Below are 22,375 nucleotides of genomic sequence, written 5' to 3' on the forward strand. Positions count from 1 at the left end.
AATCACCAGTATTTACAGCATTAACATGCTTCTTTCTAGAATTCTATATGCACCTGTAAAAAGTAAGTGTATATTGTTAGATTGCTTTTCCCATGCACTCTGACCTCAACACTGAGTCACAGATCATCCCATAGCAAATAAGTTCAGGAATATTAGAAAAGTTGAAGTAGTCTGCAGAAAAGCACCAGCTAATTTACACTGCAAATGGCTCTGACCCTTCCTTTATCAGGAGTTACTACTTCATGGGAAACCATCTGAACCAGTGATCACTCTCTACCAAATATCTGAGACTTATGTTGATCAGAGTAACCAAGGAAGTTTTTTTTCTTTCAATTTATGGAAATACTAAGCAAGTGTAATACCTTTTAATGTTACAGTACCTTTGTACCTGCGTTGAATATAAAGTTTGCATTCACAAGCAGCTTGATTTATATTTTTTCCAGACAGTAGTACTGTGGGGTTGCAGCAGTACTGCTGTGCTGTTCTCACACTCCCTGGGAGCTGTCAGTGTCAGCTCCCTGACGTGCTGGCAGCAGGAGCAGGAACGTGGAAGTGTTGCAAACAGCAGCATTCACATCAGAACATAGCCTGAAGCAACTCAGCCAGATACCATACACCAACTGTCCCATGCTTTCTCTGCTTATTGTGGCTGCCTCTTTGAGGCTGTCATCTGAGGATTCTTAGATATTTTTAATAGATGTTAACCACCACAGCTATGAATTCTAGCATGGGCAAGTTTCAGACATTAGTGTCATCTTTGCACTAAAATTGGCAATTATGATGATCAACTTGGTCAAATTCAGTTCAAAAAGGCTAGTGCAGACAAGCCCTCTGGGGTGGGGCACTCTGAAATGCAAAAGTTGTTCTGATGTCTGTTTATTTTACTCTAATAGGGAGTAAAATCTAGCTGTTTTGAAAACCCTTATTTGAAACCCACAAACTATAATTATGTTGCCAAGAGCTTTTTATGTGATTTCTCTTTTTTTCCAAAGGCCCCTCTCTTGCTACACATTGAGGTATGAATTATTCATTTCTAATGTGTCTGCTGGGCTGGAAGAGCAATATTCTTGCTTTTAATTGTAGAATAGGTGTGCTTGGGACACCAAAACTACACAAAGCCACCCCACTTAACTCCAGGTGGACTGAGATACACGGACCAGATGCTGTAGAGACATAACTGAGGCTTGTGAGTTGTTTGGGTCAGGGATGGTTAGAGCATAACAGAGCAGTTGTGACCTCTGTGTGGTGTTAGGAGATTGCAGCCTGTTGAAACAGCAGTGATATCAATTAGATTTTGCTGAATAATCCTGGTGTGTGCTTGTATGTGATGCTCTTGTTCTCTTTCCTCACCAGAGATGAAGATTTTTGTGTGAGCTCTGTCCTAGCCTCGGATGTAATACACGCAACTCGGAAAGACATCCCTTGTATATTCAGGGTATGGCTACCAACTGACTCTTACAGAAAATACCAGTTAAATTACCAGTGTTTTGTTTTGATAATGGCATATGCTGTCCATATCTAATGTTGATTAAGTTATGTAGAAGTGTAAGATTTTACAAGGGCTGACATGTGTAGAAGAACAATATGGTGCTCCTCTTTAAACCATAAATAACAAAGTTCTTCAGCTGCTTCCTTGTATGTAAAGTTTGAAGCTTTTTTATTTTCCTGATTATAATTCAGTATATTTTCTCTATTTTTTCCATTGGTATTACCAGATTCTGTTTTTTCTTGCTTAGCTTTGGACTCCTGCTTTAGGAACCAATGCTGTAACAGAATATTCTGAAACTGATCTAGTTTCCTTAATTTCATATTTAAATATAGTAGGAAAAAAATAAAATAAGAGAAAATAATTAGCTGAGCTATAGTATCCCCTTTAGTGTATGTTCTATCTGAATGCTGTATTTAATTTTTAACAACAGGAACTTAATCCTTATGTTTTTTTGTGAATCATATTAAGTCTGGAATTCTAAAATTTAGAAAGGAATACGTTAGTAGGCAGTGTCTATAGTCCCTTACATTTGAATACAGAAACTCACTGTTTTCAGCATCTCTGATCTTCATCCATTTACAATCAAGTCAGGAAAACATGGAAAGCAAAGAGCTGTCAGTCAGTGGCAGTCCCTATCATTTTGCCCTTCAGGATTTTATTTGGGAATTGTCTTTGCTACTTGTCTGCCTCCGTGTCTCTGCTTTTCTGCTTTTTTGTAAAAATACTTTCTGCAGTGAATTTTCATACTTTGGTTTACTACTACCTTTACCTTAAGTTTCCTCTTGTTTGTGTTTTGGTTTTGGGGTTTTTTTTAGTTCCTATCTGCCTGCAGTCTTCTTAAATTAGCAAACATGAGATACTGTAGGAAAGGACTTCTGAGGAGAGAAAGTATGGTGTGCAGAGTGATGGTTCATTCCTTTGAGAACAAGGCATCCATACAGTTCAGCCTGCCTGACTTGCTTCTCTAATTTCTGCCTGCAGTTCGTAGCTGAAAGGGTATCTATATAATAAAAATAATTTTTGTCAAATATGTCTGTGTAAAAATACTTGTGTGATAGACATGACCAAATATCTCCACAGTTTGATCAGCTTGGAAGCTGATGTGTGAATATATCCATTTAGGTAGGGGACCAGAGAAGCTGCTGAATTCCACCTCCTTTTCTCAGTTCTCTATCCTCCTTCAAAAGCAGGAATTGCTAAAACTGGAAACCACTAAACCTGACTGGGAGAGTCTCTTCTCAATTTCATTTAGTTCTAGATCTGCATCTCGCTGACACAGTCACACTGAGAAGCCTGTACAGAACAGTTTATAGTGTTAATTCACATCATCTGTGTAAAAATGTGGTCCTCCTCTTGTACGTGTCATTGCACGTAACACATGATGACATTGGTAGCCTACAAAAGACAGATTTTCATTTCTTTTGGGTCTTCTACCAGCAGAAAACAATACCAGAAAGGTGCCAAACACTAAAATGTTTCCACCTCTGACCCCCCCGATTTCAAGAACAGTAAGAATTTGTCTCAGATTCAAACATTTCTCCTTGATAACCGGTTTTTAAAGCTGGATGTTAAGCCACGCTCACATTCAGACACCTCAGTCTTAAGTGCTGCCATTAATACACATTTTTAATAATAGTGTAAGAGTTGGCTGTAGTGGGGTGCTTCCACATCTTCGCAGTTTGAGTTAAGAAGCCTTGAGTTTCATAGCAAATAATGGATTTTTGTATGATGAATAATGCAGCATATATTATGACCAACTGTTCACTTTTTTTTCCTTGCATTTGACTACTATATCTAAGTTGCCAGCTTCAAAAGACTGAGGATTAATACATGGTGGTACTTCAAAGGGAAAACCATTCCTGGAATCTGGTTTGGTTTTGTTTTCTAAGCATACTATCCATTATGCCTCCATCTGTTTTTAAAATATTAATGCTTAGTTACAGTTCAGACAGAAACAAACCTTTATGCAGAGTAGTAGGAGCTATGAGCAACTACTCGGTTCTTTCCCTACCTCCCTTCACCTCCACCTTCCTCTTACTTCTGAACTTTGGTTTTTGGCATCCTACTGTCCCAAGTTTACTTTCAGATATATTTTGTCTTCAAGATGGGTGTTACTGTTAATTCAGTCTTCCCAGAAGTGTGTGTGTGTTTTGCATTACCACAACATCCATCCTTACGATGATTTTCTTATAACAGCATGTGAGCTGAAGGTCTGATACTCCACATTACAGCCTTCAGTTTTGCACTTTTACACCTTTTTTTTCTTTTTTCTGTTTAACTCTTGTTACTCAAAGTCTGTGTTGAGGGCGGATCCTGGCTATTGGCCTGTTTTTCTGTGGCTGAAACTATAGTTCCCCTGATACCATAAACCTTCCAGTCTCTTCATGCAGTACAAAAAACCAAAATATTAAGAAATACTGTGTGCATTCTTCAGGCAACAGAAGTTCCTGGATAGGTTTTCTTTTTAGAACACATTCTGCTTTGAGATCTATGGGATGATTTAACTGAAAATTAAGTGAAGCCACAGTGATTTTCTTGTAACAGGGATGTGGGAGAATGCAGTACTTCAGTTTCAAATATTGCTTTCCTCCAGAGCTTTGAATACAGATATGATGTGCTCTTCCTCTGGACAGATATTTGGAAAATTAGGTTTTCAAAACAAAATCAAAATCTAGAACTGATGGTAGGAAAGCCTTTGGGTTTAAATGCATCTGGTTCACAAAGCATGTGTGTCACTCTCAGTAAGTTATGGGTGGGTGGGAGGGATCAGGACAAACTCCGGCTCAGAGCAGGAGGAGCCTTTTACTGCCATGTATTGATTGTTGTAGCATTCCTTGCCCATATTTGAGGATTCAGAATTTTAGCAAGACTGAATGCTTCTAAATGAAACCACTCTGGCTCGTGCAGAGGTTGTTTTTTGGTTGTTTTTTTGTAGCACTGTGGCTGCATTAGCTGTGTTGTGTATGCCCCTTGGGTGCATTGTTCCATTGTCATGAGAAAGTGTAGTTTATTTGCACAGTTCTGTGTGATAAAAAGGGTTTTTACTACTCTAACTAATTTCACTGTCTCTGTCTCTTTAAAGGTGACAGCTTCTCTCTTAGGTTTGCCTTCAAAGTCTTGTTCTCTACTGATCCTGACGGAAAATGAGAATGAAAAGAGAAAGTGGGTTGGAATCCTAGAAGGGTTGCAGTCTATCCTGCACAAAAACAGGCTGAGGAACCAGGTTGTGCATATTCCACAAGAAGCCTATGACAGTACACTGCCTCTTATTAAAGCAAGTTTAGCTGCTGCTATTGTAGGTATGTTTGTTTTAACTTTTATCATTGTGTGAAGGTTGTTGGAACTTTTGGATGAGTTTCTGTAATGAGAGCACTGACACCTTGAAATAAATTCCTCAGCTGAATTCCTTCATAGGAATTTAATAATGGGCGAAAAATGCTAATCTTGCATTGATATTCAGGTTTCTTCATCCCCTTGTAGTAAATAATACTGGTGAGTTGTTCAGCAGGTTGTTTTTGCAGTACTGTATATTGCATGCTTTTGACAGACTGTGTGAACTCAAGCAAAATGGATTGTGGTGAAAAATCTGTTTGTGCAGAAATTTTTTCAGCTGTTCAAACTAACAGCCTGTTTTAAAGATAAGACCAAGCATAGCTGAATTAATGGCCTTTTTTTTCCCCCTCTTGGTTTAGATCGAGATAGAATAGCAATTGGTTCAGAAGAAGGACTGTATGTGATAGAGGTGACCCGTGATGGTAAGTTAGGCCATAATGCATGCAGTAATTTCATACAGAATAATGAGCTCCATAACTTTTAGTGCTGCTCTAATATAGGTTGCACAACAGCCTTTAATGTATAGTAAGTATTAAGCACTCAGTTAATTGATGAGAAGGAAAAGTGAATGTGAGATATAAGCACTAATTTGGTCATTATCGTTACATTCAGCTGACTGGCTGAAATTGAAGGGATGAGTTACTGAGCATATTCTGACACATCCTCATCTTAGCTGTGTTCCCACAGCAGGTACCAAAATGCTTCAGCACACAGAGCATGCACAGCACACACAAAGTTTGTAGACTTCCCTTCAAAGCCTCCATTATCTCATCTATTTCTTCCAGAAATTTGACAGCCTCTCGCATTCTTTTGCAGACGGATGGTGTCCAAAGCAAATGTGTCTTGGGGTGCTAGTCCTGTCAGTGATTTTCTCAATTCTTTTTGCTGTGTAATTTTGTTTGTAGCTATTTGAAAGTTGGGTTTTATTTATACTAAAGCTTGCATTTCCATGTAAAATAAAGCAGTGAATACAGATTTTTAATGACTTACTTGACTTTCAAAATTAAGTTATATCAGGAACGTGGGTTTGGGTCAAAAGAAAAATGTTATTGCTTTTTCTTGTTTAGAATAAGACATTGCCCAATTCCAGGAGAAACTGCTTTATACATGGAGACAGCAGATATTTGAAATTCTTTTTAGCAGTAATGAATGCCATTCCTTTGAGTAAACGTCCAGCGGTGACCATTCTTTAAGTAGTTAGATATAAACATAACTTGAGATGCAAATAATTCCAGGGATTCCAGTACAGCTTCTTGCCTAAAAGAAAGTTGTAATTTAATTTGAAAGGTCATTTCATGAAGGAACAATTATCTGCATCTCCATGTCATATGTAAATGTGAAAATTAATTATCACTTTTGGGTTTAAGTTAAGAGATGTTTAGCAGGAGTTTGCTATGGGCAGTTCTGTGTGTTAATAGTGTTTTTATAAATCGTAATCTGTTTTTTATTTTATGGCAGTTGTAATTTTTAGTGTTAATTAACTGCCAGCTGTTTATAGCAAAGGTCTTTGGTTAGAATATTGCTTAGTTCTTGACAAATGAGCTGGAGTTGGAGCTAGGAAGAAAACCATTTCTCTGTGGCAAAGCCAGTTATTTCACAGAACATTGCTTCAGACATTTCATTTATTTATGCAGATGGGGGTATACTACAACAGAACTTTGTGATTTAAACAGCTAAAGTCTTATTGCCAAGTTTAGAGAATCTGGTAACTTTGGCTACATTTCTCAACTGTTACTGAAAAAAAGGCAAAGAATTTCAAATTAAAAGTTCTCTTTTTTTTTTTTTTAACTACAATTCACAAATATTTTTAATGCATTCAGCTAGCAGGAAAATTAAAGTTACAATTTAATTTAATTGGTTTATGCTTATTAAGTTTCCTAGTTTAGAATTGCTCTTCTGTTTGTACCCCATGAAATACTTACTGCATTCTTGGAAGTTCTTGTATAGCCAGGATCCCCAAAGAGCACAGAGTGTACCTAACCCCCTTAGCTGCCTCTAACCCTGCTTTAAACAAAATGCCTCAAACAGCAAAACTCCCCATGGGTAGCCTGACTGGTCCTTGCTCTGAGAAGGGTTTGCCTGGTTCCTTTCCTGAGCCTCTCTTCCTGCAGTCTAAGCTCATTCCTTCTTATCCTTTCCCCATCACGCAGCATTTTTTTGCCTTTCCACAGATGTGTTTTACACCCCCTTGCTGTATTGCTTTTGTATCTGGTTGAGAGATCTGCCGACAATACAGCATTTTGTCTCCTCACTTACCAGCATTAAAAACTTTATGTTTCTTGTCTTTGTCTTGCTAATTTGGTCTTCCTCCAAAATTTACTGAAGATGCTGATGTTTTCTTGGAGGTGGGACCCACTCCTGAAGATGCAGCATCTTGCACTTTACAGATGGTACAGATACAATTACATTAAAAAATTTCTCAGTTTATCCTGCATAAGCAGCATTTTCCCACAAAGTGTTGTTGAGATTTTTTTAATGAATAGAGAAGGTTACAGGAATGCTGTTTCATTGTTTGCTCTGAGAATTTATAACAGAGAATCAAACATGTGTGATAAGTGCACTTCCTCAGCTGGTACGTGTCTGTGTTAAGATTAATTTTTAGACATCTCTCTGTAGCACTGCAGTGTTTCCAGGCCTGGTGATTTTCCTCTTTAACTTATGGCAGCTCTTGCTTCCTTTGCAGTGATAGTCCGAGCTGCTGACTGCAAGAAGGTGTACCAGATAGAGCTTGCTCCCAAAGAAAAAATTATCATCCTCATCTGTGGTCGGAACCATCACGTCCACCTTTACCCCTGGGCCTCTCTGGATGGGTCAGAAGGGAACTTTGACATTAAGCTTGCAGAAACTAAAGGCTGCCAATTGATTACAACTGGAACGCTAAAGAAGAGTTCTTCTACTTGTTTGTTTGTGGCTGTCAAGCGACAGGTTTTTTGCTATGAAATTCACAGAACTAAACCTTTCCACAAAAAATTCAGTGAAATTCAGGCTCCGGGAATTGTACAGTGGATGACAGTGTTCAAGGACAAGCTCTGTGTTGGCTACCAGTCTGGGTTCTCTCTGTTGACCATCCAGGGAGATGGACAGTCTATAAACCTGGTAAATCCTAATGACCCCTCGCTTATCTTCCTCTCACAGCAGTCTTTTGATGCCCTTTGTGCTGTGGAGCTCAGTAATGAGGAATACCTGCTTTGCTTCAGCCATATGGGAGTTTACGTCGATTCGCAAGGTCGAAGGTCACGCATGCAGGAACTAATGTGGCCTGCAACTCCTGTTGCCTGTAGTATGTATATGTTTTTCTGTTGCCATATCCCTGTTGCCGCTTTACTTGTCAAAAAATACTCAGCATTGTATTCGATTTTGCTTCGGTTTGTCTTTGAATACCGGGTTGACGTTTTGACGAGCTGACAGACACGCGGTTCTTCCTGGTGGTAGTTTTGGACTTGGAGATCCTGGATGCTGCAAGAAATATTCTGTCTTATTACAGGACACAGAAGAATAAATAGTGGAATGCAAAATAATTCCTACAGAGAGCAGTTCTGGATGTAGGACAGTGCAAGGCTACCTGTCTGTGAAACTCTATAAAGATTTTTGGTCACCTAGAGAGTTTAAATGTCCAGTTTGCCTGTAGGGTGTCTTCTGTGTACTGTACTCAAAATAGAGTAGAAAGCTGAAGAACAAATGTAACTGCAAGTCTAAAGGTTCATTAAGATCATAAGACATAAAAAATTTCTCCTTTTGGTTTTAATTTTAGGGGGACAATATCCAAAAATAGTATAGGTGGAGGGTAGTATTTGAACCGCTCTGCTTGTTTCAGGAGCATTGGTTATCAGCTTGGTAGAACAGAGGCACATGCAGAGGATTTTTCAGTATTCAGTAGTCAAAGGCAGTTGATGATAAATTTGGTATTTTTATTTGAAGCTCAAATAGCAATTAAAAATTTTTGAATGATTGAAGGCAAGAAATAGCTTTTTGTTTAAGCAGTACAGCAAGGAGTTAATTGAATGTTGGTTTGATCAGGCCAGGCCCTAATAGGAATGTGTTTAATTTTATTTGATTTGAACTGAAATTGTTTGCTTACTTTACTCTGACCTAGTTCTGTACAGGAGTCTGAAGCAAAGTCCCAAGGAAACAATGTAGTGGCAAATTTACTTTAAAACACTATTGGCTAAAAATGATGTTTCCTTTTCCTTAATCAGCTTTACAGTTTTTTGCATTTCAGCAAACTAGACTTGCTAGTTAATGGTTTTGTCTGTTATTATTAGAAGTATTCTTACTGTAAACTATTTAATAACATTCTTGTATGTGCAGTCCTGAGTGGTGCTGGCCTAGGGCTGTTTGTGTAGAAAGAGCAACATTCTCTGCTGCCAAAGGAAACTGAATTACTTCCCTTTTCATTAGACTTGTCCTCCCTCTTCAGTCCTAATGTCTGTTACCTAGTGATGGTGGGATTTTTTAACTATCCCATCAGGAGGCTGTAAAATTACAGAATGGATTGGAAGGGATCTTAAAGATCACCTACTTCCACCTCTCCTGCCATGGGAGGAGAAACCAGTTTTCTTAAAGCTCCATCTATCCTGACCTTGAACCCTAGCATGGATGGAACAGCTTCTTCCACAGCTTCCATGAGCAACTTGTTTCAGTGCCTCACCACCCTCACAATAAAGAATTTCTTCCTAATATCCAGTCTAAGCCCACTCTCAGTTTAAAGCCATTTCTCCTTGTCGTGTCAGTCCATGCTCTTGTAAAAAGTCCCACACCAGCTCCCTTGTAGCCTCTTTTAGGTACTGGGAGTTGCTGTAAGGTCTCCCCAGAGCCTTGCCTTCTCCAGGCTGAGAACAGCCCCAACTCTCTCAGCCAGTCTTCACAGGAGAAACCAACAAAGTGGAAGTGATTCTGCTGTGGTAGAACACCACGTTGTAGAGAGGCTGTGTGCTAAAACAGAATTTGTGTGCGTGGCATTCAGTGCCCTCGCCCCAGGAGAGGGCAGGGTGAGCTCTAGCACAGCTCTGTTACCCCGGCTGGCCTCCTGGGGTTCCCCTACACCAGCCTGCTGCTGGTGTCCTGTGCTGAGCCACTGTGGGTGTCCCAGGGCTGCTTGGCTCCTGTGCAGCCTGGTGCAAAGCCTCGGAGCCGGCTGGGCTGGAGGCTGGAGCGCGGGCGAGCGCAGCGCAGCGCTGACACGGCTCTCTGGGAACCTCCTGAGATCTGGTCCGGCTCATCAGCTCTGACTGGCGAGTGCCAGCCTTGGCTCCAGGTGGTGTTTCTGCCTGATGCTTGGTTCTCCCTTCGTGATTTGGACATCCAGGCCAGCTAAGACGGCGTGTAATAAATGCTTGAGCGTAAATCGCTTCTGTGCTACATTTTTATGATAGCTGTCCAAGGCATTCTTTTAATGAATTTAAAAAATAGCACCGCAACTGTACTTCAGTTCTTCTAAGAAGATTCTGTGATGTGTTTAGTGTCCTACTGGGTTATTTTCATTTTGTTTATTGAAGCATCTTCTCTCTATTAAATCCCTTAAGTTTCTAGTAACTGCTTTTTACATCAGGAGGCAGTCTATATGAGCAGAAACATGTTGATACAAAGCTCTAGAGATCTCTGCATTTCGTTTGACCTAAAATAAAACTTGTCTGCTGATGCCTTTTATGCTTTAAAAAAAAAAAAAAAGTTGAAACGAGAATATGAGTTACGGGCTTTAAGCATTGTGACATTTTTCTGTCAACTTGATGAAAGTAACCCATACATTAATATCTAAAGCTAGAAAATTGTAAGCAAAAGAGGAAGGAAATTGAGAGCAGATATGCATCATGAGTTCATGACCCAGCTCACAGATGGTGGCTTTCTCATCTCCTCTGAACATAGCAGATGTATAGTTAGCTTGCTGCTTCTGAAATGAAGTAATCCATTGCAAAGATAGCTGCTCAGTTCCTACTACCTAGCAAATTTGTATGCATCTGAAAACTTCAGATGCCATTTTGCAATTTCATGAAATCGCAATGTGAAGTTTTAAAAAAATACTGAAAGGGTCAAATTTAAATATTTCCATGATGCTGGTAGGTGTCATTAGCAAATCTATTCTCACAAATCTCTTTGAAAGTGGGACTTGGAAAATGTGTTTTAAAATGTATCTTGCACATAGTAGAAAACTAGTAACTCTTGAAATCTGCTCAAATATTTGTCTGTTCTGGACTACTGAAATGACATTAGGGTTTTCTGTTTGTTTTCGATCAATGCAGGTTGCAATTCTTCATATGTAACCGTGTACAGCGAGTATGGTGTTGACGTGTTTGACGTTAACACTATGGAATGGGTCCAGACTATTGGCCTGCGAAGGGTAAGTAATTTTCTTTGACTATTAAACTTAATTGGGTTGCTTTCAAATGAGGTGTTTCTTCACAGTGTGTGCTAGATTTGAGGTAATTCTCTGCCTCCTTCCTCAAAACAGATCAGACCATTAAACATGGATGGCACACTGAACCTCCTTAATTGTGAGCCACCGAGGCTAATATATTTCAAGAACAAATTTGCAGGTGAGTCCCGAGCAAGGGGAGAAATGGGGAGCTCATTCTAACTGGTTAATTTTCACCGTGTTACCTTTGCACTAGATGAAATTTGTGTTGAATGTGTCTGGGTCAGCGTGTACCTCTGTTTGTGAAATTGCTTTGTGCTGTTACAGCAGGAGCTGGCCTCAGTGTACCAGAAACGTCTGACAACAGCAAGAAGCAAATGCTTCGAACCAGGAGCAAAAGAAGATTCGTGTTTAAGGTTCCCGAGGAAGAGCGGATACAACAAAGGCGGTAAGAATTTATTTGTAAATTTGTAAAAAAAACCTGAATGTACATGATAACATGAAGAGACTGGGAATGCTAATAGTAAAAAACCACTCTTGGTTTTTTAGGGAAATGCTTAGAGACCCTGAGCTAAGGTCAAAGATGATTTCTAACCCAACGAATTTCAACCACGTGGCTCACATGGGACCAGGAGATGGAATGCAGGTCCTCATGGACCTCCCACTGGTAAAATACATTTATAGGGGAGGGATATATGTGTGCATTTGTTCTTGCTCACAAAAGCTGTGAAGATGTGCTGGATAGGCTCAAGTATTATCTCTGTACCGAATTCTTCTTTAAAACCTTTTGAGAAAGGTGAACCTTCCTGCTGTGCTATGCTTCTAAATCCTGTGTAAGGAAATACTGTTAGCTGACTTACCAATGAGACACTGAAAGACAGATACCACTGCCAGGAGCTTGTTAGTAGTTTTGTATATAATCAGTCTCTCCTCCTTCCTTTTTCTTGTTTTTCTTCTTAAAATAACAGAATGAATTTCCTTTCCCCCTATCCTCTCAACATTCTGCTCTTGGTATCACGCCCCCACAGGCTTTGAGCACGTCTATCACATGAGCCCTGTCTCTGCTGAAATCTCTCTCCAGAGTGACCATTCCTCACTGCAAGGCTCCCTTCTGCTTTCTTCCTCTTCCTGTCCCTCCTCTGCTTCCCTAGCAAGGGTAGGAGTAGCTACAAACTGTTAGGAACTGGAATACGGTATGCTTGTGGCACTTCACCAATTCTAGAGCAATAACAAGGGGAAAAAAACTAATGCTGTGGAAGTAACTAAAATGCATGCGACTTGCAGTGCTTTATAGCATTAATTTTATCTTGTATTTAACTAATACACCTTTTTATGAGCTGTTTTAGTGTTAAATCCACAAGAGGAAGATGCGAAGGTACACTTTCATGTTCTGTATGTACCCTCCATCCTAGAGCTGTTAGTCAGGCTTTCTCTTGTCTTTCTCAGATAGCCCAGATGTGGGTCAGGCATTTGTCATTGCAGCAGGAGGAGGAAGGAAAGCAGAGCTGTTAGTACAGTCCCTGCCCCTTCATAGAGGGTTTGCTGGCTGACAGGTCCCATTGGCTGCTATGGGGCTTAGTTCTTTCTCTGTCTTTCTCAGGGTTTGTGTCTGTTACTGAAAATATGTGGATGTGGTCAAGTAAGTTCAGTTTTTCTACCAACACTGGGTTGTAATAGCTTCAAAAGCACAGTAAAGCTTTCATGAGTGACAACTTCTCGTTGGCTAGCTTTTGTTGCTGGCTAACAAAGTGTTTCATTTCAACTGTAGAGCGTCCTACCTCCTGCCCAGGATGAAAAAACCTGTCCGTCTTCAGCTAACCTTTCACGGCAGCAACAGCAGCAGAGAAACAAAACCTACATCTCGTGGCCCTCATCAAGTAAGGCTGGGAGCAAGCTGGTCACTTCTGAGCTGTAGTCTGTGGTGTCAGCAGGAGCTGTAAACTGTCCCTTACTCTCGACAGGTGGCAGTGATGTGGGAGCAGCCATGCCTTCCCGAAGCATGTCCGACCCTGACCAGGAGTTTGACAAAGAGGTAAAACAGCTTCTGCAGATGGAGACCGACAATATCCTGTCGACGTAGATTGTTCTCCTTTCCCAATAAATTACATTCCCAAGGAAATACTTCAATGAGTCATTTATGGAGATGTTTTCTTTCCACAAGCGTTTTTCCCAGCCTGTAATACATGTTTGCAAGTTAGATATGCCAGCACAAAAGCAAAGCTGTGAAAAGCTCTTCTTACGGTGATATTTTAAGAAGTATTATGTCTTCGATTAAGCTTTATAGGCAACGGAAATTTGACTAATTGATGAAATGTCCTCAAAGCTCCTAAAAATGTTCTCTGGGATATTAGCATAGAATAGCAAAGTAATATGACTAGTTAAGTAATTTTCTGTGCTGCCTTAAGGAAGGCTTTTTGTCATGTAACTTGAGAAGGAATCAAATTTATAATACGTAAAACTGCTTTTAGCAAGAATAAGAGCATGTGCCAGTAATCACCAAACATAAAATCTCCTGGCTCTACAAAACTGGTGTTCCTGAATGTAAATAGAGAAGATACACAATTTTTGTATCTGTTATTTATCGTGTGTTTTCTTCCAAGCTTTGCTAAAGCACTGTCTGTGCAAAGAAAGTGTTGGGAATTATTCTTGGGAAGCGAAGTCCCTGATTAAGATCTTTTGTAGTGCTCTTTGGTACCCAACTGCAGGCCCATATAATGCTCTGAATTTTGAAGCATGTTTTTGTGAAGCCAGACTTTTGCTGGATGCCTTAGCATGCACCAAGTCCCGAGTTCTGATCACACCTGTGGGCTGACTTCCTTTGTCACCTTCAGTTAGCCATTAAAAGCACATAAAAGTGGGGATCTCCAAACACAGGTATTTTTGAAACAGTCTTGGTTTTCAAATGTGGTTATGATGGACCATGTTAATTATTCTGCTCACCCTTCCCAAACTCCATTATATTACATGCTCTAATGGTAATTGTTTTTTGTAGGTATACAAAAGGGTTGATAGATTCAAAAGGGATTTTTTACAGTCTCTTCTTTTTTTGGTAGCTCTTACAATTTCTTATGACTTCTTAAATTAAAAAAAATAGTAGTTTGGAACTGGAAAGAGGCTCTAATAACACCTTTTGGCTTTATACTATTTCCCCCATGGCTTTTGGCTTTATGAACTGGATCACGTTAGGATAATCTTGTTATGGATTATCTTATTATTTTTCGAGCCATGCAAAATCTTCTGAACAGCATTCTTGAAGGACGTTACCTTTCAATCTATTTGCCAAGTATATAGTTCCCTTTCTTGAAAATAACTTGCTGCAACGATAACAGGGTTTTTGTGCAGTATTTCATTAGCTGTGAATGTGTGCAGTGCTCAGAATTGTAACACACCAAAATAGTGGGAAACTTGCCAGCCATCCTGTTGAAGTGAGACCAGCCTTTGTGAAGGCAAATATCCAACAACTGATCTAACACTGGGGAAATAACTGTGGATAGTCTTTATTAGATATTGACGTAGGACGTACCCACTAAGTATATTCTGTTTCCAGATCTCCAGCCAGATTCTTGGCAGCCTTCACTCGTTTGTCAGGCACTTCACAGGCTTGTTGCTGTTTTGTAAACAGTTCATAATGCTTGTTTCCTTCCTCCTCACTAAACTGAAGATGATTTTACCATAGTTCTTATATGTTTACATGGGCAGATAAACTTACTCCTGAGCTATAAAAATTGCTGGCTGGTAAATTCTGAACAGTTAAGAGATAGATGCATTCCATCAGGAAAGCTTTGCAGTGGCTAAAGGAGAGGAGCCAGAGATGTAGCAATTGCCACATACTTTACCATAATTCCTGTTGCATCAGAAGGTCACCTTAGGGACTGCACTAGAGCCTTTTGATCGTAATGGAAGTACTTAATTGAATGTTTAACTATGGAAATAATCTAATTTACAGTGCTTCATAGGTGTTGCCCACCCTCATTTTTGAGTGCCTTTGAAAGCTTTTCAGTGTAAAGAATTCACTTCAAGTAAACATAATTTTTTTAATGTTTCTCATTAACAGCCTGATTCAGACTCCACCAAACACTCTACTCCATCTAACAGCTCCAATCCAAGTGGTCCCCCAAGTCCCAACTCTCCTCATAGGAATCAGCTTATGCTAGATGGACTGGACCAGTCGACCTGTGACGCGTAGCGCCGCCGCCCTCGGCATTCCGGCTCCTGTCATCCACTACTCCATGTGTTCAACAGCAGGGCAAAGCTGTCTCAGATGCTAGTGCCAAGACTGACACAGACTCTCTAGTGTTGTACAAGAATAATTATATATCCAGATTGTAGATACAAACTATGGAAATGAAGAAAATTCTTTACTAATAGCGATCGAGCTTTTTATGCAGAATTGTTCACTGCTCAGTTACGGTTGATTCCTTTCTGCACAGCTGTTACACAGTTTTATTGCATAGGAGCATTTAAGGCCACCAGTAAATAGTCTTATTCTTATGGTGAAAGAAAAATAGAGAGAGAGTTACTGATAATGTTGCTACAATATCAGGAATATTATTTTTCTATAGAATGATGTAATGTCTGATTAGCAGGAAATCCTTTTAGACAGAATTTGGACTTCTAAATAGGAAATGTGAGCAGGTCTAGTTACATCCTCAGATGAATACACTTTTCCCTTTTTCCTGTAACTGTTTTTTTTCCTAAATCCTAAGGAGAATGGTAGGAAGCTGTAGGTCATTTCCAACATCAATAGAATCACCAGGAAGTCAAAGAAAAGCTGGTTATAGTTTTGTGGCCTTTTAAGTCATTTAGCCATTACATATACAGGTGCATAACTGTCTTTCTATCTTTCTACCAACTTTTTAGTCTTGTACATAGGACTACTGACAGTTATCTCTTTACCCATTCCCTGCCTCTAGTCCTCATCAGTCATTAGTCAGGGCTTTTAAATACTGCTGTGAAAAAAATTTTGCTCCTAGTTCCTGCCTTTCTCCTCCTGAGAAGCTCTTTCTCCTGGGTTTTTGGTGTAAGGACACACTACGCTGTTTAGCTAGCAAGCCTTCTTGTGGACGCATTGCCCTCGGAGTCTGCTTGACCCGAGGGACTGCATCGCACTGAAACATCAGTCTGTTCATTGCTTACCAAAGTGGAACGTGAAGGATGTGTAACTGGGGGTGCTGCTTTTCTCATTAATTGTATCCTCACCTGCATGAAGACCCCATGATTATTAATCAAGTATTGATCATGTAGAAAAATGCACAACACACTCCTGTATATTTTGCGATGGCCCACGGTGCGGTGATGTTTTGCGTGTATATTTAATCTCATGCTTCCATGTATTATACATTTAGTACTCAAAAGATTTGTGACCATGTTTCATTAAAAGCTTGTAATTAATTCAGTGGCTGGCATATCCAGTTTGTCATTGTCACACTAGTGTGCCTTCTGTGCCAATTTTATGACAGTTGGATGTCACTTATTTAAAATTCAGTTTAAATGGGCTAATGATATACCAACGGCTGATGTTCTTTTCTGAAACACTGTATAGGACGTGCACTTATCTTTAGTTTAAACTGAGTGTTCTAGTCAACATTTAATCCTGTTACGTTAAGTGTTCGACAGTACTTGCTCTTTTTCTCAGATTCTTGATAAAGGGGCTCAGTTAGAGCTGGACACTACTGCTTTGGGGGTTTTCTGGTTTTTACTTTTTTAATGTAAGTCTAAGTCTTTGTAATTATTGAATTGTGAGAACATTTTTGAACAATTTACATGTCAATAAAGCAGAAGAGGGAGGTTTTAAAGTTTATAGTCGTCTGTCTTGACATCTGAAAACAATCTATCACTGCCACTTGCTTCAGTCTCATGATAAATTCACTTTGTTCACACGGACATTTGACGTAAACTGAAGGTATTTTGGAGCTCCATACTCAAGCACTACAAGAAGGGTGCATATTGCTGAGGGTGAATGAGTGTTGAAGTCTTTTTGGTGGAATACAGCGCTGAAATTTTGTGCCCTCGGTTTGTTTTTAGAGTTGTCATTGATTTGCTGGTCCTATTAATTCCTTTTTAAATGATTTATATGACTCGTTACTTACAGCTGAAGCGTAATAAGGAGGCTGCAGGGTCTATTCATGCATCTTAAGTATCATAAAACAATATCTTTCACTTGTTGTCAAAGCAGTACTCCCAAAGAAAGGCTTAGGAACATTTCAAGGATTGGTGTGTGAATGGTGCAGCCACTCATAATCGGGGTTTTGTTAAAGCTCTCCTCATATTCCAGTATTTGAGCACCAGGGTCCACTGCAGCTAGACAGTGCCAACATCTCCTCTAGGGTGTCCTAGGTAAGCATCCCTCATCCCTTATGGAGTGCCAAGTGTTCCTGAATTGTTTCCTGGTTTGTCTCACCCTCCACAGGAAAGGCCAGGGTGGGTGGTTTGGACCCAGCTGGTCCTTGCCTGACCAAACCTTCCTGGGCAGGATGGGATGGGATGGGATGGGATGGGATGGGATGGGATGGGATGGGATGGGATGGGATGGGATGGGATGGGATGGTTTGGGAAGGTGCAGCCACTCTCTGCCCTGGGGATGGGCTGATGGCTGACAGGAGGTTTGAGGGCTGTGTGCTGGAAGCCTTCTCACAAGTATTCATGCTAATCAGCCTTTGACTTTTAAAAAACATTTCTCCTGCTCTTGAGCTGATTTTTCTCTGCACAGTGAGGACTTTGGATGACAACAAAGTCTTTAATTATGGGGGTATTAAATCATAGCACTCAGCAGTGCCAGGGTTTGGTTGTAATTTAAGCAGGAGAACATTTCTAGAAAAATTAATTAATTGCTCATATGAATACATTATTCTTCTTTTTTTTCTTTTTTTTTTTTTCTTTTTTTTTTTTTTTTTTTTTTTTCCTGTTTAAGTCTGGCCAAGCAGAATTCCTTCCCAAGTCCTCCACCACAGCCCTTTGCAGATCATCTTTTCCCTTATGGATTTTGATTCTAGTTACCTAAAGAGTCCTCTTGAGCCCTCAGGAAAATTTACATAAATGCAGAAATTCAGGTGGAACGATTCTCTGACAATGCACTTTCTTATCCCTGGAGGCTACCAGTCTAGGACTGAAAGTGAGAAATTGAGCTGTACAAGGAATGAGGGTAATTTGGTGTCTGCCTGTTTCTCTGCTCATTCCGTTTTCACAGAGATACATCAGGTCCTGAAGCTGGAGTGGTGGGTGCACCACTCACTGGAACAACTGGACACTTCTAACACAGATCTTTGCCCCCAAAAGCTGAATATTTTGGAATATGTCATGGTATCACTTGCCACCCAAGAACTAACTCATCTGCCACCATCTCTGTCTACAGAACAGGTGTGCTGAGAATAAACAGCTTCCAAAACAGGTGCAATCTGCTGGAGAGGGGGGTGCATGAAAGCTGGCTTTGTCTTTGCAGGTGAACGCAGCTAAGTCACAGGGAGGGGGCTTCAGTGTGGAAATGCTGGAGGTGCAGGCACCCTTGTTCTGCACAGCACCAGATTGGCATCCCTGGGAGAAAGCAGATGTGTGAAAACCTTGAGAGCTGGCATTGGTAGCCTAAAGCACTGAGAAGCAGGAAAGTGTTTGAGGGAAGAGATGACTGTGGGAACTGAACTGCACCTTGAGGTGCAGTTAGGCGAAGTATTAATGAGGGGAAGGTCGTGTATATCATGAGCAAAAACCTTGTCTTGCTGAGTTTAGCTTATTTTGAAACAAAAAGGACACATGGCATTCTTGCATGCCAGACTACTGGAGCATCTCGTGTTCCAGTTTGCACCATCTGCTCTGGATGAAGCAGCTCTGGCAGGCAGAAGAGAGGAGGACAATCCAAAAATCAGTGCTCAGCTGCCCAACGCTTGCCTTCCACTGCTGTGGCAGCAGCTCTGGTGGCCTTCTGCCTGCTTGCACCCCTGTAAATGTGGCTTCCCTCTCAGTTTCCCCTTAAGAGCCCTCCCTGGCAGCCCTGGGGCTCCTGGCAGCTCACGGGCTCAGGAGCTGCCACCCTTGCCCGGTGCAGGGCAGCCCCTTCCTGCGGGGGGAGAGCTGCTCTCGTGTCCTGGGCTCGCCTGGCATGGGGCTGGAGGGGCTCTGCTTGAGGGGAGGGGGTTCCGTGGGCACAGGACCACGTCGGGAAGACAGGATGGAAGGCACGGTGTCAGCACGATCTCAGTGCTTGCAAAATGTCCTAAACGTGTTTCTGGGGACAGAGGGTGATGACGAGACCAGGCATCAGCTGCAGGTCTGGGGTGGGATGCCCAGGAAAGCCAGACTTTGGCAAGAGTGTGTCCCAGCGGTGCCTGATGCTCCGGCCAGCGCTGCCGGCAGGGTCAGCTGAGGACAGGAGCAGAAGACAGCAGGACGTGCTCAGCCAGCGGGAGCTGCAGTGCTGTGCTCCAGCCAGAGGAGGAACATGGACTAAGGAATCAGCCCCTTCCCTGTCCTTGCAGCAAATATTTTCCCTGCTCCCCAATAAGCTGCAGCACTTGTCATCTGACTGCACAGGTTCATGCAGGCTTATTGATGCTTTCTCATAGATAAAACCCTCAGATTTTTTTTTCAGCCTCGCCTCCTCTGCTGTTCCTTACGCAGTCCCTGCCCTGCGGTCCCGTGAGGAGGAGCAGTGCAGAGCCGTGCACGCTGAGGGGCAGAGCTGCCAGCCCGCAGCGCCTTGGCCAGCTCCTGCGCTCCGCTGAGACCTGCCCCTGCCACCGCCCTCCCGCCACTGCTACCTCCTGCTAAAAGAGATATAAAATCAGAAATTAATCCAGCCAAGCCTCTCTTTAGGCTCAGGGATATTTTGAGGACTCTGCCGCGACCCGGGTGTGCACAACTTCTGTGAGCGGCTGCATCGTGCAAAGGGAAGGCGCTGTGCAGTGGGTTGGTGTCCTTTAATAGTGTGCGGTTTGCTTTTCCTTTTGAGACCCTGGGAAGCAATGACTCCTGAGATCTTGCCATTAACACTAATGCATTTTGAATTAGTCCGTCACAGTGGGGGACCTCTGACACTCAGGACCAGAAGCAAAACAAAGCCACCAGGTGCCCAGACGTGCCGTGCGCAGCACGTCATAAACCACCCATCTAATGCGCTGCTTACCAAAGATGTCTGTGAATTAAATTCCTCGTTTAGGCAGGATCCCAGGGGACATTTATGTACCAAACCCCTCCGCTCTGCCCTGCCCGCGCCGTGGGCTGTCTCTGTGTGTCAGCGTGCAGCAATCGTGGATACAATCACGGATACAGCTGTTTGATACAATCACGGATACAGCTGTTTGATACAATCACGGATACAGCTGTTTTTCCAGCAGCTCTTGGTCCCCGGCATCGCAAACTGATTCCGCTGCTTCATTTTGTTTCTGCAGCGCTCCCCCCTCCCTGCGGCACCTTCTGTACGAGCAAGCGGACGTGGCTCCTGAAGGAAAAGTACAGACTGTGCTCTGCTCGTGCACTGACAAAAATTGATCTCTGCTTTAATTAAAGCCTCTATTGTAAGTGACCTCGAGCTGCTAACGCATTTTAAAAATGAAGCTTCGCCAACAGCGAATCCATACACGCCGACACGGAGGGGTGACCAGGTGGAGATTCCTGCCGCAGGGCGGTCTGCCTCTCTCTCTTGTGCCAGGGATGTGTCCCAGGATGGCGTCCCACTCCACACGCACATGCCTGCCTGTGGCTCACCCTCGAATCCCTGTGTGTGCAGGCAGGACACAGAGCTGGTGTCCTCAGCCACTTGCAGGAGAAGGCGCTACCCTGACACCATCTCGTGCGATGGTCCCCGTTGCCAAAGGGCTGTTTCCTCTCTCCCTCAGTCTATGGCCATGGGATGCTCTTGCCTTTCCCCTTCTGCACGTGTTGCAAGGATGCAGCCATCGAGACCCCTCCCAATCCTCACATCACAATTCACACTCACAGTGAGCGAGGCCCAAAAACAGCCAGGGAAGAAAAAACTTTGCTCTGAGGTGAGGGTTCTGGGGGTCAGCCCTGGGGGTCAGCCCTGAGCCCCTTCCTTGCGTGGGCAGTGCTGGTGTGTTGGGCTGCCCGGTGCAGCGGCCTCCAGCGTGCAGCACTGCATCAGCCCCAGAAAGAAAATCCCTCTGTGTGTGTGTGTATTTGAAAGCTTGTGGGCTGGAGAAGATGCAGTCACCTGCACTGAACTGATGTGAAAGGGGAAAAGGACACAAAAAGGCCCTCAGAGGCAGAAAGTAGGGGTGCAGCTGGTGGAGGACGCGGCTGCTCTCACAGGCGCCATGGTAACACCACGGCTGCCGAGCCGCACCGAGCCCTGGCCACGGGGGGCTGCCTGGCCCTGTGGGGTCAGCAGGAGGCTTTGGGGTGGGGATCTACCCTGGGCTCACATCACGGGAGCGACTGTGTTGTGAGTTTTTGCGTCCTGTCCCTGGGACACTGCTCCCCACAGTGATGCACTGGTCGTAGGATCATGGGATGGTGGGGATTGAATGTTCCCAACGGGTCCATGTCAGCTGCCGCAGGCTTCCTCTGCTGTTTGACCTGGCCTGTGACTATTTCACCCAGCAACAAGTGCCTGACAGAGGCAGCAGAAAGTCCTGCCCAGGCAAGTTGCTTTTCATCCCTGTATGTGTGGAGGAGCCCCCTCAGGAGAGGTGTGCATGGTGAAATCCCAAGGGTGTGTGTGCCCTGAGCACAGCACTCCTCTTGGCTCTGCCTCGCTTGCAAATCCACCTCAGCAAGCAGGAGCTCCAAGAGCTCTTGTTCCCTGCCTGCCTCGTGCTTCTGTCCTGCCTGTTTCCAGAGGGCAGCGCTTGGTCCCACCACCACAAGCTGCCTGCTACCCTTCGTCAGGCCTCTGATGCACCTAATGATGAATTCCTAGGCCTTTGAGAAGGGATTATGTCTTCCAGAGACTAGAACAAACTATTATCAACTTAAAATAGCTGCTTCCTTATGGAATATGCCAACAAGCCCTACTGAACACTCAGTAGAGTGTAAATTTGCATCCATTTGCATACATATCCATAATTTCTGCCTCACCCATCAGCCCTGCTCCATAAAGATGCGCTGCCTGACACTGTGAGCGGATGATGGGCTGTGACACAGGCCAGCGCCAACGAGGCCCCTCGGTGTCACTGCCCCAGCCCTCAGCACAGATGGGCTGCTGTGACTGTCCCCAGCCCTCAGGTCCTGCCTGCACCCGGGGACTCCGGCAC

General features: G+C 42.7%; 1 protein-coding gene across 16 annotated transcripts in view; it reads left to right on the forward strand.

The window, feature by feature from the left end:
• CDC42BPB (CDC42 binding protein kinase beta) overlaps positions 1-16,971 on the forward strand; it is a 91,163-nt gene extending 74,192 nt beyond the window's left edge. For 6 of the 16 annotated variants that reach the window (XM_040068783.2, XM_040068785.2, XM_040068793.2 and 3 more), the window contains 12 exons: positions 1,354-1,435; positions 4,572-4,788; positions 5,182-5,244; positions 7,506-8,102; positions 11,059-11,156; positions 11,268-11,352; positions 11,499-11,619; positions 11,721-11,838; positions 12,772-12,810; positions 12,940-13,048; positions 13,133-13,203; positions 15,226-16,971. In XM_040068783.2, the coding sequence (XP_039924717.1) occupies positions 1,354-1,435; positions 4,572-4,788; positions 5,182-5,244; positions 7,506-8,102; positions 11,059-11,156; positions 11,268-11,352; positions 11,499-11,619; positions 11,721-11,838; positions 12,772-12,810; positions 12,940-13,048; positions 13,133-13,203; positions 15,226-15,357 (1,732 nt within the window). In that variant the 3' untranslated portion in view covers positions 15,358-16,971. Of the gene's footprint in view, positions 1-1,353; positions 1,436-4,571; positions 4,789-5,181; positions 5,245-7,505; positions 8,103-11,058; positions 11,157-11,267; positions 11,353-11,498; positions 11,620-11,720; positions 11,839-12,771; positions 12,811-12,939; positions 13,049-13,132; positions 13,204-15,225 lie in introns of those variants that run through there. The other 10 variants (XM_040068786.2, XM_040068791.2, XM_040068794.2 and 7 more) reach the window with 4 other exon arrangements.
• Positions 16,972-22,375: the final 5,404 nt, after the last annotated feature.

The sequence above is a fragment of the Hirundo rustica genome, chromosome 6, assembly GCF_015227805.2.
Source record: "Hirundo rustica isolate bHirRus1 chromosome 6, bHirRus1.pri.v3, whole genome shotgun sequence".
Taxonomy (NCBI): Eukaryota; Metazoa; Chordata; class Aves; order Passeriformes; family Hirundinidae; genus Hirundo; species Hirundo rustica.